Source organism: Strongylocentrotus purpuratus, unplaced genomic scaffold (genome assembly GCF_000002235.5).
Source record: "Strongylocentrotus purpuratus isolate Spur 01 unplaced genomic scaffold, Spur_5.0 spur5_scaffold_6, whole genome shotgun sequence".
In the NCBI taxonomy this organism is placed as follows: domain Eukaryota; kingdom Metazoa; phylum Echinodermata; class Echinoidea; order Camarodonta; family Strongylocentrotidae; genus Strongylocentrotus; species Strongylocentrotus purpuratus.
This window is the reverse complement of record NW_022145612.1, coordinates 9,793,721-9,811,853: the sequence shown is the minus strand read 5'-3', so window position 1 is coordinate 9,811,853 and position 18,133 is coordinate 9,793,721. Positions and strand designations below refer to the sequence as shown.

The window sequence follows — 18,133 nt, the reverse complement described above, 5'->3', positions numbered from 1 at the left end:
CAGTGGAGTATGAAGCCTGCAGTACCATGAGATGCACCAATCTCATAAAAGCATAATTGCACTCTGGCATTTCAGATAATAAATCTTCTCGATCCTGATCAGCAAATGCAATTTGGTCAAAATTTCATAAGCAATATATTTAAGATACTGAGTGATACGTGCAGTACATATAAATGTATGATATGCAGTACGCAATGTACAGTGTATGTACGTTAAAGAAGATAAAGTTTCATCAAATATGGTTGTACGCATAATTTTTAGTGCCCCAAATATCACAAATGGGGCCCTTGCAGGAATGGCTCTGACACACATTGTACAAGCAGACAGATATATGCAGAATTTAAGTCATGGCTAATGACCACTGGTTATACATGTACAATACTGCAGGAAAATACTAGCATTAAAAAAAAAATTATGTAAAAGGATTTGCAAGTGGATGAATTTTACATCTTTAAATCTTTACTTTAAGTAAAGTCTGCTATTGTAGCAAATTTTGTTACCTTTAACACTTAAAATATTTACTTTAAAGGTAATACAAAGTTTTGGGAAATTTTGAAAATTGGGTGGATAGCGATTCTTTACAGTTTTTATATATTTGGATGCCCCTGTGGATGTATTATAAGCACTAGAAAATTTAGCCCCTACAACACTTCTGCTTTCGAGAAAATTTGAATATAAGAATTTACCGGTGCTCCCGGTAAATTTTGATAAATTTCAAATAAATAGCGCCTACTGTCGTACAATGGTAGCTGCAACCATGAGAATCTCAGAACATGTAGTTGTGATATATAATTTCCAAACGGGAATAGGTAATCAGTTGATTTTAGTCAAGAAACATTGTTTTATAGCTTAATTAATATCTTGACCTTGAGAGGGAGCTATACAACATAAAGATTGTATTAATTACAATTTCATAACTTTAGACTCGATTTCGACCGCGACAACGATCACTGAATATTGTACATGTAGGATTGCATATGCTTCCGATATGATACTACATGTAGCGCATCGCCTTGGTTTTGAACCCGGGTCACTGGATTACGAGACCACTGCTCTACCGACTGAGCTATCGCGCCTCCTTTTGGAATTTGGACTGAGTATTCATGAATAAGGCATGAACAAAATCAGAGAAAGGGAATTTTGGAAGTCCAGATTATTCATGTAAACTCAGCCAAGGAACAATTACATTGAGGTAGTGAGTTTGTAAAAATTGAGATCATTAATATGTGAAATCTCTCACTGACAAATGTACACGAATATTCACAATGTAGCCCATGAAATGGTCTAGACATGTTGTTGTCAAAGAAAAAAAGCCATGAGACAACAAATGGATTTGGTGTACATTTCTTTGAAATATCTCTTCCCCTCCCCCCCCCCCCCTCAATTTTAATGATACAACTGTCTTTTCCCCATGATACATTATTGGTATTATACCTTTATGAGTATTTTATCACATGTCCTCCTGTTAACAATTCTCTTCCATCATGATAATTGAGAAGAGGCCTACTTTGGGTGCCACTCGGAATATAACTTTGGTACAAAAAAGAAGATTTCTCCATCACAATTATAAATATAATCATATATTCATAGGAGATTCCACATAGTGAGCATACATGTAACTCGGACAGATTTGCAACTTTCTTGTTCTTGTTCAATTTTCTGAAATGTTCAGTTTTTGTTTACCTACATGTACATGTACCTGAATTTCCTTCTTTGTATTTTCAATACCAACTTTCTAAGGGTTGATTTCCCTTCTAAAAATCTATTAATAATATACTGATAAATAAATAATAAAAAACAAAGCAACAACTTCTGTCCTAAAGTGAATTTTATCTGGGTCTCACACTGACATAATTGATTACATACAAATACAATATTATATTACAATATACATGTATGTTAATGTAGGCTCTAAAAGTTAGAGAGAGAGAGAAAGAGAGATAGATACATGTAGATAGATAGAGAAATATTTGATATTGTAACCCTTTTAGAAGTTACAGGTTCAAGTGACCTACATGTAAAGCTTTAATCTCTTGAACCTTTTGTCTTGTTCTGGGAGGTCCACATAACAGCAGCAATACAATACATGTACTTTTAATACATGACATACATTTCTCCTGGTATAATAAAAAGATAAGGCCTCAGAAAAGAAATCTTCATTTATCAAATAATACAGTAACTCAATGTTCTGTGTAAAACATGTAACAGTGCAGCCTTTCAGTGAACAATTTGTTTGTTTACCGGTAATCAAGTTGTCTCCAATACATGCATGGTGGTATAACGCATGTTCAATTTATATAAAAAGCTGCTGAAGAGGAAACACACACACACATAGAATGAAATATTCAATACTTACAAGTATAATACTCGTCAATAAATGTAATCATACAAATATATGCAAAACTCTCCAGTGCAAAGTATCTTCTTGTAAAGCAGTAGTAATACTCGTCAATAAATGTAATCATACAAATATATGCAAAACTCTCCAGTGCAAAGTATCTTCTTGTAAAGCAGTAGTTTACTCCATAGTAATAGTTTGAAAAAGATTCTTCTGAGAGGCTAACAACCACTATTCAAATCAGTGTTCCCTCAAATTGCAAGCCAATTTAGCACTGCCATCATGGATAAACGCCTGCCTTCATCAAGTTATCCTCTTCCAAAATCAGCTCCAATTCTCATCTATCCTCAGCTCTGACTCACTCAGCTCAGGAGCAATGATGACTGAGCATGCATCATCCGATCCGTTTCTCTCCCCTCTCGGCAAAGAATAACACATAACATCCGCCAGTATACTATCTGCAAGACGCTACCATCGCTGTTCAATGTTTGCCAATAATATCATATTCTCACGGTCTCACCGATCATCACTGCCATACCTCCTCACTCACTCTAACTTGATTAATTTCTCTTGGGCATTTATAAATCTGAAGTGAATCATATGATTATGGAGTCGAATGGATCAGAAATTTAGTGCAATCTAATGTTCGGTTCAGCGGTTGTAATCAAATAAATCAACTGCATTGTGATTCTAACCTTGCAGTATAAAAATGCTTATAAAAGATTTCATAATATTTTGAGGACTACATTAAGTTCAGGGAATATTTAAATGGTGGTTGTCAGATGAAATAACCTTACAGTGAAAGACATATTACCCAGTATCCATATGATGGAGCACATTCAAAACGGCTACCTTTATTTTTTTGGGGGGGGGTGGAAGGAAGAAGGGAAGGTGCAGAAACCACACACCTCTTTTCGGCTGAACCATGCACTCAAGTGATGTTAGCATACATGTACCTTTTAAATTTCTGTACAATGATTCCTTTCATCTTTTCTTTCTGTAAAGTTTCAAAATAGATTAAAAAGTATAAAAAGGTCCTTGAGCCATTTCAAGAGGAAAGCAGATAAATATTGTATCATCCCACGAGCTTGGTGCTTTTTATGAAACTATTTCGTTCAAAATTTAATTATGAATAACTTTGCTGGCGGGTATGCCTGCTTCTAGAAGACCACAGAGTATCTCAAACGTCAACTTTATTATCTTAACAACTGATAAAGAACAAACTGCACAGCAGGCAGATTATAATCCATGTTTACAACATTAAATCTTTTAAGTTTCAAGTCAATGAACAATTATTTTCTACACATGTATATCAATCATACTACTGGTACAAGTACATATACATTTTGATGATGTGTTATAACAGTGATGACCAAAATCTTATTAAACATACATTTTATGTTCAGATTTCATGTGGAATTTTGAGCAATGCATGTACGGTTGTTTGAATGTTTGAATCTTGCACGCTTAAAATGTTTGCTAAGCCAAGCCATGCAATCATCATAATTCATCCTCACCAACTGCTCAAATGTAGAGTAAGCTACATGTACATGTACAAGTACAAAATGTACATGTAATTGTGAGCAGTCACACTCCAGAGTGACTCAGGCATAAACCAGGGGTGATAGTGAGCACTAAAAGAAAAATAGGTTCCCCCACCCCTTAAGTAAAACAAGAAAAAAGAAGAGGATTCGGGGGGAATGGCATCTAACAAGATCCCCCCCCCCTTTGAGTAAAACAAATTGGGGAATAATAGGGGAAAATAGGGGAGAATAGAGAAAATAAGGGGAAATCTGGAAAATCAGGAGAAAAAAAGAAAAAAAAAAAAGGAAGAAAAATAATCGGGAAGAAATTAAAAAAAAAAAATCAAATCAGAAAACCGATTTAAATCAGGTTTTTATCAGGCCTGATAAACCTTGGAGCAAACACAGAAGACTTCAAATGGATGCGAGCGAAACTCAGGACCAAATTTCAGAGATTTCATACTTATATGCAAAATCAATAATTTACAGCCTAGAGTCAAACCTTCCATACAAAATCCAAACCTTAGAGAATGCTCTTCACCAAATTGCACCCCTTGACCTTGTTTAACATATTCTCACATAAATAACTTTATCATTTATAGTATGTATGCAAGTGACCTAAAGAAATATACACTACATGAAATATATTTTATGTATGTGTAAAGTGCAATCACGCCCTCAGCATATTCCTGTACCACTTTTTTAATATAAATGATTGATCTTAGAATTGATAATTTAGTTGCATGCATTGTACTGATGTAAACATGTAGCTTTGTACAGTGTACACATGTACATGTACATGTATGTAGTTTAAGACCTTTCCTTGGAACATGTTGTACACCATGTATAGATTTGTCAACTGCTATATTTTACTATTTTAAATAAATTAGTTACAATTGTTCCCCTGCTTTTTACCTTCTCAGCTATGATTTTCCCTCATTGAAAAGTAAAGGATTTGTTGTTGAATTAAAAAACTATTTCCAACTAAAGCTTGGTGCATGATACATGTACATGTATGTTCGCCTGGTACGTCACATTATTATCAAGCAAATGGCTACGCTCATGTCATATCATGGCAAGATATCTTTGTTTATATATCTCTTGTACACTTTCGTAAAGAATATTGTACATCAAAAGGCAGGATACATCTCATATTCATATTTGAGGTCTCTTTAAGTTTAACTTAATATTATTTAGAGATGGTGAAGCGTAGATAGATACTCTAAATTGAAAACAAGATTGCTTTCCAGAGTGCCTGGAGAGAGACGCAGGGCACTCTACTTGCTAAATATATCTAGGAGAAATAGCGACAGAAGGCTTCATGACTTGGGGCAAATCCAATACTCCACATTACAGAAATTAAACTTGCTTCGTCATATTTCTTGTTGTTTATCTCAAAGGAAAAGTTGGCTTTTCACTATAGTCTATAATTCGCATACACAGACTTAGGTACATTGTTCATATGGGGCTAACGTTTCAGCTGCTTGAAACCATACTGTACGGTAAACATGTGTGAATAATGCGTACATGAGTCAAAATAAATTGCCTCATTGGTATTCATGGAACACTTCTACTCAGGTGGTTTAGAGTCCAAGGGTCAAAATAGTGTGAATCTACTGTATTCAGCATCTGGTTACCATTGATAGCCCTTTTGGACATGAGTGTAAAATGTGGTATGCATGGTGGAGCCACAAAACTTGGGTCACAAAAGTGAGAAAATTAATCATAATCTGTCATAATACATAATGGTCTAACTATTTTGAACGTGGGGTTCTGCTACATTGACAGTAATACAGTGCGTCCCAGAAAAAACGAAACCGAGAATCATCGATGTTTTATCATAACTAAGTCACATTTATAATTATTAAATGACACATATTTGCAAAGCTTAGATCCTCCTCTTTCATGTGATGTAACTCACATAATGCATATTTCATGCATGAGTCATTAAAATCAATAAAGAGAGGAAGAAACAAATTTGGCGGACGGTATCTGAATTTCAACGAGAAAATAACATTTCTAGAAAGTTGAGTTTCTGCCCTTTCATATGACACCTCAATCAGGAAAAATGAGCAAGGAATGACAAAGTTCTGTTTGTTTAAAGTAGTGCTTGCATTTCCATTATTTTATCAAACGAATTCATTTTCACTGGCTGCCTGCCGTATCAACAAGCAGAATTGACAAAAGACTTAACTCTGTTTCGTTGACAATCAGCCGTAGACGAAAAACTTCATGCATGGCTGATTGTAAACGAAACGGAGTTAAGTCTTATGTTAATTCAACTTGTACATGTACATAAAACTATGGAAAAAAAAAATCAGACCGCCCATACTCCAGAAAAGAAATCAACAACCAAATGACTTATTTTTTGTTAGGCCCAAGGGCATTAAATCTACATGTATGTGAAAGTACATGAGCTAATCACTTCAGGCTCTTAACAAGTTAACATACACATGTTTGCGCTTTATGATCAAACGATTCTTGGTATAAATTGAAGGGCACAGGTATGTGTACATGTATCTCCGTATGTATGTTTAATCAACTAGAAGGAAAAAAAGATATACTTTTTATACATGTACAGATGTCCCTGTCCCTATAGACTTATAGAACTTTCAAAAAAAAATGGTGAAACATCATTCAAACATTTTTACAGGATGAAAGATTATGTGCATGGTGACGAGATACAGGAATGCTTTTGAAATTCCTCTTAAAATATGAAACATTGGTATATAATCTGTGCAGAAGAATTTCTATTTTCCTCCTTGATCAAACTTTCCCTTCAATATAATTTTTTTAAGGAATTATTTCTATCACTACTGTATTTGTAAGAAAAATAAGAAAAAATTCAACTACTTTTGTGACCAAACCAAATTTTTTAACAATGCTCATGAAGTTAAAGATAAACTTGAGTTCTGGTAAAAAAAAGTAAATGAATTCTCACAAAATCTAACGAAACTTACACTGAATGTTCAAGAATACAAATAAATGTCATGTGCCAAACAATTTTGGAAGAAAATGTATACTGGCTGAGTAATGAGCATAGAAAGATAAGGAAATCAGGGTAGTACTAGCCCCAACACCATGTGTGTTGTCCCATATACATCTTTCTGTGTAAGTGATTGTTACTTTACCAAGACTCTGCCAAATTTATGATGATTTTGATGACTCCAGAACCTTGCATTACACACCATTACTTACATGCTATATGATCAACTTTTCTGATCCATTCCACACCTTTTCTTTCACAATGCAATCGCATTACCAGAACTCAAGTTCATCTTTAATCTCAAACTACCAATTTTCAGGAGAAATAAAGACTTGGGGGGGGGGGGGGACACAAAAAATAGCTAGTACATGTACATGCAAAATGAAACATGTGTTGGTAAATATAATATCATTTTCAGACACACAAATTTCACTTCCTTTAATATTTGAAGAAAATGTCTAATTCAAACAAGGCCTAGATAATGTGGTTATACACTTTATTTGATCGTATAATTTACTATAAGAGAAGGCAAAGTTTATTTTTTCTGCAAAAATAAAGCTTACAGGAGAAGAATGGGATGGAAGAATGACTGTCCAATACTTTTATGCAATGTTACAACTAAACTGTTAAAGTAGAGCACTGATTTGCATTGGAAAAAAGGGATCATGAAATACTATTTCTAGGCTGCCCCGACATACATGTATGATCGATTGGGTTAAGGGTTAGGATTCTCTATGTAAAGACTTTGTTAATAGTTGAAGTTAAGAATTTGGTTTGTGTACAATATAATCTGTTATAAAATAGCTCTAGTATTTTAAGCATCCTTATTGGTCAAAACGCGTCACATTACATGCACCTATTTTTGGTGCATGCACGATCATGCCAAAAACGCGCTGTCAAAAGTGATATTGCACGCTAATAGATCGATATCCAGCGCAGCGTACGCGTAGAGCAAGTAGCAAGGTCTTATCTTTTCTAGAACCAACATAACTCTCCTAGACTCTAACGTTAGATCTAGACTTTCGTTTGTTTTGATTTTCATGTGTCGCTATTAACCCTGTTGTGCGTACCGTAAAGCTTCGTGTATAAGGCGAAGAAGAGACTTTTTTTCTTTTTTTCTTTTAGTCTCGATAAATTATGCCCCTTCACAAAGCACTTTGCCGGCCGAAGCTCTGCAGTGTCTTCAGCTCACTCACCTGTATCATGCAGCTCACTTACACGGGGGATAACGAATCACCACTCGAAAACGTAATAAAATGAAAGTATTTTCGAACACTGAAATATATTTGTAAGAGCCGATCTGCTCTGGGAAACAAAAAGCCAAAAAAGCCCCCCCCCCCCCAAAAGCCAATTTTTTGTTGACTTTTTTTGGTGACTTTTTTGGCTTTTTGTTAACCAGATCAGATCGCGTCTTAATTCAGTGTCCGAAAAAAACTTTCATTTTATTACGAGGGAGGCACAGTTGAAGTGCTTGTGAATTAAGTTAGACCTAGTAATAATGTTGTTTTTAAAACTAAAGATGACAGAATTTTTTTAAATAATTTTTTGAGATTTATTTTTTGGTCTTCAAAATAGGGGTGCGCCTTATACACAGATGCACCCTATCATACCTGCCAACCTTTACAAAAAAAAAATAGTAATTTATTTCACGTGGACTGTGAGGGAGCGCAGCGACCGAACGCTAGACCGAGGGAGCGAAGCGGACGAGTGGGGGGTGGGTGTGGGAGGGGGGTGTCCCCCCTCCCACGCTAGGGAGCTTTTGGTATTTTGAACATGTAGAAATGCCCTTTCCCTTCACTCTAAACCCATTTTTCAACACTTATGGAACCTCCCCCACAAAAGAATAAACTGTCAAAAACAGCAAAACATGGACTAAAAGCTAAAAATTCTTCTGATGAAATAGACCCTGGAGGAGAAAAATAAAGTCATACATAATTACACTTAATGCTCTCAAACTTTCCACCTCACCTCTACTGATCGCACAAAGCAGTCCTTTCCAGCCATCAGTGACTCCATCAGGCACTTGTTTCTTGGTTGTTCAGAGAATAAACTTGACATACTCATGCCTCATAAACACATGCTGCCAGATATAGAAGACATCTATCTTGTAGAAGTTTTACAGAAGTTTTACAATGCCTCAAGCTTTAAGGCATGAGGACGTTGCCTGTTTCGCTTTCTTGAGAAGTTCCTTGTTCAGAGAATAAACTTGACATACTCATGCCTCATAAACACACGCTGCCAGATATAATTAGAAGACATCTATCTTGCAGAAGTTTTACAGAAGTTTTACAATGCCTCAAGCTTTAAGGCATGAGGACGTTGCCTGTTTCGCTTTCTTGAGAAGTTCCTTGGAGTGCACAGTAGAATGGCATGGCGTGTTCCTTGATAGCAGGTCCATTCTCCTTGTCAAGATGCTATCCAATGTTTTAGTTGAAAGGCTCGATCTGAATTCCGTTTTGTTCTTGTTCACGATGCTGAAAATTCTTTCACAATCGGCATTGCTGTGATACATAGCAAGAAGCACCTTTGCTACTTTCACCAGTGTTGGATACAACACATTTCCAGTGGCTGGAGACTTCAGCTTCGAAATTTCATGCCATTGCGAGTCGATTCTCAAGTCTGGTTTCAGGATTTCATCAGTGAGATCATCCACCTGGAAACAACAAAGCTCATCTTCCAGCTTGTCCCTTTCATCCTCTGGTACAAACTGGGGGTACTTGTTTGCAAAGAACAGCCACTTGTTGAGCTTCACTTGTGTGCGTTTGGAGACATCCAATACATCAGCATTTTGAAGAACTTCTTCTTCAAATGGATAGGACTTTCTCATATAGCTGCATGCTGAAGAGAAGTAGCTGCGTACACTGTCGTAGAATTGCTTCAAGTTACACTGCTCTCCACACTCTCTGATGTATGTGCGTACTGCTTGGCCAACAAACAACTCTTCATCACTTTTCTGATTGCTTTCATCTGTGAACTCTACTTCATACACTTTCAAATGAGCAGTAACAACTTCTGGCTTCACAAATCGAACAAGCAGTGACTTCAGTTGGTTGCACATAACATTATGCATTACATGAATACATGGTTCATCTTTCTGAAGGATCAGGTTACTGTCATCAAACAAAGAAATGGTAATGTTCAAAAAGAGACAATATAGTTTTGTGTTAGGGTCTGTCATCATCTTCATTACACGCTCAGGTTTTGATTCAACTGTTGTTATTGTAGGTTGATCTCTTGCAGCGGATGTTTGTTTTGAAGCAGATTTTGCAGTCTCTTTTGCAGCTGATTTTGCAGCTGATTTTGCAGCTGATTTTGCAGTTGGTCTTGTGGAAGATGACTTTCGAAAGAACGGGTTTGATGCTGTAGAAAGACCTGAAGTATCTTTACTGGCGCTTTTAGCAGACTTCAATGTTGTTGACTTCGCAGGACCACTCGAAGTACCAGACTTTGCAGCACACTGGTTGCTAGTTGAGCTAGAAGTTCCCTTCACTGTGCTGGTGCTTGGAGAACTGGATGCTGTTGATTTACCACCCACATTTGATGTTCCAGACTTGGTAGTGCTTTGGTTGCAAGTTGAACTAGAAGCAACAGGCAGTTTCTTCTTGGGAATCTTGTAACATGTACTAGATGTTGCATAAGTTGTTCCTTGGAGTGTTGATCTAGTAGGACCATGTGAACTGCCAGGTTTTACAGCAGGGGTCACCGATGTGCCTTGCTTGGTAGAGGTAGCCGAACTTAGCGGTGATTCTGCCGATTTGCTTTTTTGTTTCTTTCTTTCTTGTTCCCCTTCTTGTGTGACTCTCTGTCGTTTTGTCCCACTTGTCTTTTTTCTCTCTCCTTCGAAGAAAGGAAGAATTGCATCCCACTGCTCCAAGAGTCTAGTGATGCACTGTCCGAGTGAAAGCCAACGTGTGGACACGTGCTTGATGATCTTGTGCTGGGGAAGATTTTCTTTGGCTTGGAAAGATTTGAATTCTTGCTTTCTCTTGCTGCTCTTTTCCAGATGATAATAAATATCAATGAGCAAGTCCTCTACTCTCACAGGTAGCCGTTTTGCTGCTTTCTCAGCCGCAAGATGCATCAGATGACAGGGGCAGCCTGTGCAGATAAAAAGAATGCAAATAAAAAACAAATGAGAACATATTTAAATATTTTTAAATTGGAAAAGAAATATCAAAACTCTTTGTCCATCACTTAGGCCTTTTTATAGTATACTACACACATGTAGCTGCAAGATATTTAACCAATCATTCCATTACTAAGACAATCAAAGACGACTATATTTTGACTGCATATTCAAAATTATAACAATTTTGTTTTATTTATTTCTTTATCTTCATTTAATTTTTGTATTCATCTATCTTATATTATTGTATTGTTTTTGGATTTTTTTGGAAGGGGGTCTTAGTTCAATGGCATCTAACTAAAAAGCTTTTAGACTTTAGACGATATCTTAGTAAGATACTTGTCTGTATATTTCCTATAATAACAAAAATGCTGTACAAAAATATCGCACTACTCCCGTCACAAAAACATCCCCAAATTTCACCCAAACAGATATTTATGGCACCTAACAATCAAACAATGGTCATGAATTCCTCTGGAATGCCATCAAACTAAGCTGTGCCTGTGGAAATGAACACCACTCACACTCACATACACACACACACGACTATGTTAATGAGCAGCACAAGCATTTCTTTCATTTATATTTCATTTATGTTTTTATATGTTCAGTTTTTCTCTAGAGGTCTACATAACATTATAATACAGTATTCACAAAGACTCACCAGAAATGTACATGGATGGGGCACGCTTGAGGAGAAACGCCGCTACACCTTTGAACTTGCCCAACATCACTGACGCATTGTCCGCGGAAAAGGACACCAGATTTTCAAACGGAATTTCCAGTTCCTGTAGTTCTGCCTCCAGAAGCTTGAATATGTTCTCCCCTGTAGATGGCTTGTTACACTCCTTCAATGAGAGAAGAACAGACAAGGTACGACCCTCATCCGGGTCAAAATACCGCACACATATTGGGTACAACTTGACATCATCATAGTCCGTAGACCCATCCGTTGCCAAACTGAATGGCGATACCTTGATGACATCAACAATCTTTTTCCTGGAATCTTTACCAAGGGTATTGGTGATGCAGCCTGTCTTCGTGCGCCCACATCCATACTTTTTTGCGATGGCCGAATCGGGAAACATTTTCCGAAACAGTTTATTACAGTGGTCAGCAACGCTGAGTGGCAAACTATGTTCAACAATGAATTCGGTCATCAAAACCTCTGCATTAATAACACTCATGTCCGAATCTACCGCGAAGTAGCTTTGTAATGATCTTCCACCGGTTGCCTCGGTATTAGCTTGATGTTTTTTTGTCCTGATGTGTTTCTCAATGTCATTAAGTCCACCGTGAGAGATGCGGACATCACTGGAGCAGCGTTTGCAAAATGCATAGTGATCTCCCAGTTTAGAGCTTGTCAACACAGGAAACTTTAGAGCGTAATCAGCCCGATATTTCTGGGTAGACTTCTTACTCTTAGTTGATTTGCTCATTTTGACGTTTGAAGTTTACTGGTAGCGATCAAAATCATGGGAAAATCAAAGCTAGCTGATCGCAATCGCGGCCGAAACAAAAATCACTCGTATCAGTCCCATATGTAGTAATCCACGTAAGTTTGTATGGTAAATGTGCGCGCAAAACAAGAACACATCGCATGTATTGCATCGCATGTAGTCGTCATGTCTGCACACACACACACACATGACCATACACGCAGTACATATCACCATACGCACGCAATCCTCCCGCTCGTATTACTATACACTCGCTGAAAAACGTGCGTTCATAAAATTAAAACGTTGGCATTACGATTTGGCTGTTAGCCTTGAAGTTCAGTCGTTTTAACATTTTAATAGTCAGAAAATCAGAAAATCGTAATTTTGTGACACAAAATCGTAAGGCGTAATTTAAAACAGAAAATCGTAATAATTACGCCAAAATCGTAATAGTTGGCAGGTATGCCCTATACACGGAGATAAACGGTAATGTAAATGCAGTGTATGCTCGTCTTTTTCAGATGGTGCGCACTGTGAACTCGTCGCAAGCGGCTCGTGCACAGAGGCGGCACCAATCTAAAGAAACCTCGCGTGCACTGCATTCACCACTAACGAACGCTGGGCCGTGCGTTATTTGTGATTAATACAAAAATTCCTACCTTGCTTCTGGATGAGGATTTCATTCTCATAGTTGGGATGAGTGTACCAGAAAGAATAGCATCTGTCATTCTCCTCTGGACAGTAGATGGTGACATTGTCCGGTTGGATGACCCCCATCACCTCATCTTGGCTGGGGTTCATGGGGTCATTCTGATTATCGGCTGGGTAGTAGGCACAGTAAATGGCATCCCCAGAATGGATATACAGACCTAGAAGGGGTTGAATACCACAATAAGACAAATTAAGAGTACCATAAGAAAATAGGCCATAACTATAGATAGATAGATAGATAGTTTATTGGTTTCCACAATATCTTATTTTACAAAGAGTGTAACAACATATTGAAAATGATTATTTTATACATGTACATACAATGCCGGTACACACTATTCAGAATATTGTCCATTAACTTTAACTTGAGAGATAAAGTGGCGGAGCCTACGGAAAAACAGAGCTTGTTATGGATAGGCTCCTTAAACAAACAAGGGAAACGCTCTCGGCGGTCTCGCCTGCATAACGCAATTCAATATGATAAACCAGAACGTCAATGACGTAGCACTCATCCGTATCTCGCAACAACAAATATCATAAATTTTATGTGGTACACTTTTGAACTGGTCAAAAAATAAAAATTTGATGCCCTGGAAGGGACATAGTTTCATTTCATTTGCAATTTTGCATAAAGTACCATAAATAATCAATGGAGCAAAATCTCACAATTCTGTGTAGAAGTTTAGTGTTCCAAATTTAGCTCTACCAGATAAGGCAAACCAAATCAAAATCGGTCAAGAAATGAGGGAAAAGAAGCAATTTTTGTTATTTTTGGAATAAATTTGCATAAATTACCATAATTCATTAATGGAGAACAATTTCAAAATTCTGTGTAGAAGCTAAGTGTACCAAACTTAGCTCTACGATATAAAGCAAACCAAATCAAAATCGGTCGAGAAACGAAGGAGAAGAAGCCTTTTTTGTGATTTCGAATAAATTTGCATAAATAAGCATAGATAATGAATTTCACGATTCTGTGTAGAAATTTTAAATACCCCTCCTAGCCCTATCATATGAAACAATCAGAATCAAAATCGGTTGAAAAATAACGAAGAAGAAGCATTTTGAAAATCTTGATGTTGATCCACAACAGAGTCTAAGTTTGTTGACCTTAAATGACCTTTGACCTTAACTTAGTGACCTGAAATTCTACTCACATGATTGGGGAGACTTGATAACCCTATAGTCCAAGTTCCATTGACTAAGAACGTATACTTTCAAAATTATATCAAAAATTCAAAAACTTAACCTTAGGTTAAATTTTCGATGATGATGCTACAACATAGTCCAAGTCTGTTGACCTGAAATGACCTTTGAGTTTTGACCTTGACTTTGTGATCTGAAATTCTACTCACATGATTGGGGATACTTGATTACCCTATAGTCAAAGTTTCAATGACTAAGAACTTATACTTTAAAAATTATATCAAAAATTCAAAAACTTAACCTTAGGTTAAGTTTTTGATGTTGATGCCGCCGTCGCCGCCATCACCGGAAAAGCGGCGCCTATGTCTCGCTTTTTGCCACACAGGCGAGACAATAGACAAAAATGACATAATTAACTAAAGTAAAGTTTATAAAATACAAATACACGCTAAAACAGGGAAAGGGGAATTACAGGGATACATGAACCCATACTCACAATTAACTACAAAAGACAAGGAAAAGGGAAGGGAATTCATATATCTGCAGCTTATTGAAACAATAGTTTGTTCTCGATATGAGTATATTATAAACATTCATACCGTTAGTTACTCATTGTAATGAACAAAAGTATACAGTTTGGAGACAAGAATAGTCAGGAATCAGGAATGACAATATGTATTCAAAATGAAGGTCAATACAATCTAAACTTTACATTAGTAAAAAAAAATGATGATTTTGTTAACCCAGAGAACTGGCATTGTTGATGATGGCCCTGCAATTATTATTACCCAGAACCATTGATTAGGAGAGTTTTGCCAACATGGTTCAAACTGGGAACAATAGGGCAAGCACAAAACAAAAGAATATACATCATGTTGTGACCAAGTGAAACAAAGTTGGCCAAAATCTACATGTACCGTATTTGCCAGTGGTAAGGCCAGTTAGATACTAGCCACATAAATAAATCACTACTCTATTACATATTTACTCTACTAAATGAAAACTTACCAAATGCAATACTGCAGAGGAATATGAATGTCTTCATGTTGAAGTCTGTTCTAAGAGCGCCTTCAAACTTTTAAAACAATAAAACAGACCCCTGCTGCATTGTAGGAATGGTAGGGCTACATGTCTTTCTCTCCACAGAATATCTTTGTTTCCCTTTTGCCTAAAAAAGAAAAAAAAGGAAATGGAAAAATTCAATACTAATGTATGTGTCTGGTATTAAAATACAACAAAATCAATGAATTTATACAATGCACACTTCATAATCACAAATTGACTTTCCCCAAATAGAAATTAACAATGTGCAAATCTTGTGCAAAGGCCGCACCCCCGATTTTGACATTTAAAAAAAAAAAAAAAAAAAAAAAAATTGTCGGTAGATGTATTTGAACCCTTCCCCACAAATGTTGATGTGACCAAAATCACCGCCTTAGACCGCTCGGCCATCCCACACTGATACTACAGCTTGCAGTTTTTTCTCATGTATACATTGAGCCTCTCTCTTATGCATTGCGCCATAGGTTTGCTCACGCGATCGAGAGGCTTTAGCTACGCCAAAAACTTAAATCTAGATCTACCAGTTGAGTTTGGTTGGAGTTTTGAATTTTATTTACGAGATTGGCAAAACTTTGCCCTTCATTTAATAAATATAACACAAAATGGTCGGTAAGACATGTGTTATTCTAGATAATTATTCTAGAAATGTCCATCACCTTTCATTGTTGTCCTATATGTACAAATTCGTGCTGTGTTTCATAGTTTTGACTTGCAAGTTTTTTTTTTTTTACTCTTTCGCCCCGCACCCCGAATTTTTGATATTTTCTCTTCCAAAAACACTGCGGCCTTTATGCCGGCAAATACAGTAAATACATGTAGACTAGATCTATGCAAATGTACAGTAAAAAAAATGCTACCTCACGCAGTTTTGCATGCTGCTGCCATCATTGCCATGGTTGGCAATGCAATAGAATAAAACGCTGAATGAAACGATAACAAAAATAATAAAAGTCTAAAGGGGATGTTTTCAATCTACAGAACGGTTGGATGAGAAAGAACAAGAAATCACCCTTCTACTCGAGGATCTTCAGTCATAGCAACAGGCATATTATGGATTATGGTGGTTGTACTGAAAAAAGAGCCCTTCTCAACCTTGAGCATATATATTCAGCAATTTTGTGCAAACGGCACTCTATAACATGAATATTCATATTTGCTGCGCCGCTACTGCGCATGTGTACTAACTCTTCATGTTGAATCGACGATACATGAATGAATCGGGTTAGGACAAAGAATCACCCTTTTTCCCATCGAAGACTTCTTCAAATGAAGCTTTTATCAACCGTAATGAGGATCTGAGACATTACGGTAGATAACTTTACACAGGCGCGCGTGCGCGCCCGCCCGCAACCCACCATCAGTATGCACTTGTATTGTGCTGTTTGTGCAGTGGTTTGCAGTGAAACCTGTGAAAAAGTTTATACTAATATCATTGTTTTTCTGAAAAATACTAAAAAAATAAGAAGAAAATTGACATGAAACAGGTAATAAACAGTAGGGGTGCTGTTCTGAGAATAAGAATCGTCTTCATAAACTAAGATCGTCCTTGACCTTGTAAACGCGGACCAATGCGTCCTCAAAAACAAGGATCGTCTGCAAAAAAGCAGATGTTCCATATTTTTGATCGGCACATTGGCGATGCAAAAAACTGATTCCAGGATGATTTTCTTGATACATTTTACATTGACTTTGTTCACATTATGAGCAATAAATCCTTGGGAAGACGGACAACCCATAAAAGTAGACGGTCAACCAGGGTTATTTTCCCCTGGGGAATCCAAATTTGGCATTGCCAATTTCCTGAAAAGGGACCATTAAATGGATTCAAGTAGTCAAGTTGGTAAGTGGAACCAAAGTAGTTAAGCATTTAGATAATTTAAGACTTTAAATGCATCGGATACGCATCCGGTAAAATATCAAAATTAGGGATTAAATTTGGCCAAGTTTTGTGTAACGTTTCTTTACACAAACGCACGTCCACTACAGCGTATAGATATAGACCTAGGGCTGTTCTGTCTCTAAAGAGAGAGCCGACCTTACCCAAATCAGAGGCTAACGAACGAAAGAGACAGAAAAATTCGGTCTAACCCTAACCTTGCTGAACAAGCGCCCTAAAATATCTGCGAGGTTTGGTAACCCCTTCATACAAATTACAACAACAAACAATAACATCATCAATGAAAAGCTGGGTGTTCAACCTGTCAACTGGACACAACTAGACTAGAGTCTACAGACATTTGGAAGATTTGGTTGCTCTCATTACTTTACTACGAGCAACCTGAAGGTTCCATTGTACTGATCCATCAACTAGAAAATGCAAAAGTTAGTCAGTGTCACAGAGTTCTGCACCGCGCGCCGCGCCGGAGCTGAGCGGCGCCAGTTGAGCTCCCGAGGCGGACTAGCGCTGGCGAAAGGTACAGCGGGGCGAGAGCCCAGACATGGACCAGCGAACAACGCCAGGCGAGCTCGCGCATCAAAGTTCAAACATCAGACATTTTCATTGTCATAAATAATATTAATAAACTAAAAACAAAGTCTAATTCATGGTATGAATTCACTCTACTAGGAAATCTGAAAAATCAAAATAGTTGTTGGAGCAACTAATTAAATGCGGGCAAATTCAATAAACATTACCTCAGACTTCGCGTGAAAACGTTCGGGAGTTCTCTTTCTACGAGACGTCTCGCGTGAGATGCACCGTGGAAGAAGACGCCATTACAAAATAATGGGAGAAAATCTGGTCGATGTTCTCGGTCACGCAGTTGCCAATCTCTATCTTATAAAAGAAGGTATTATTAA

General features: G+C 37.1%; 2 protein-coding genes across 2 annotated transcripts in view; both read right to left on the bottom strand.

The window, feature by feature from the left end:
- The window catches only part of LOC586095 (bone morphogenetic protein receptor type-2), a 36,402-nt gene extending 18,318 nt beyond the window's left edge, over nt 1-18,084 (bottom strand). The window contains exons 1-3 of the mRNA XM_785890.5: nt 17,969-18,084; nt 15,281-15,440; nt 13,075-13,284 (exon numbers count right to left, since the gene is read on the bottom strand). Coding sequence (XP_790983.2) covers nt 13,075-13,284; nt 15,281-15,317 — 247 coding nt within the window. The 5' untranslated portion in view covers nt 15,318-15,440; nt 17,969-18,084. The remainder of the gene's footprint in view (nt 1-13,074; nt 13,285-15,280; nt 15,441-17,968) is intronic.
- LOC100893982 lies at nt 8,834-12,881 on the bottom strand. Its single transcript, XM_030972562.1, has 2 exons — nt 11,638-12,881; nt 8,834-10,945 (listed from the first exon to the last, which is right to left on the bottom strand). Exons 1-2 carry the CDS (start codon nt 12,410-12,412, stop codon nt 9,144-9,146), a joined length of 2,577 nt encoding a protein of 858 aa, XP_030828422.1. The 5' UTR covers nt 12,413-12,881; the 3' UTR covers nt 8,834-9,143.
- Nucleotides 18,085-18,133: the final 49 nt, after the last annotated feature.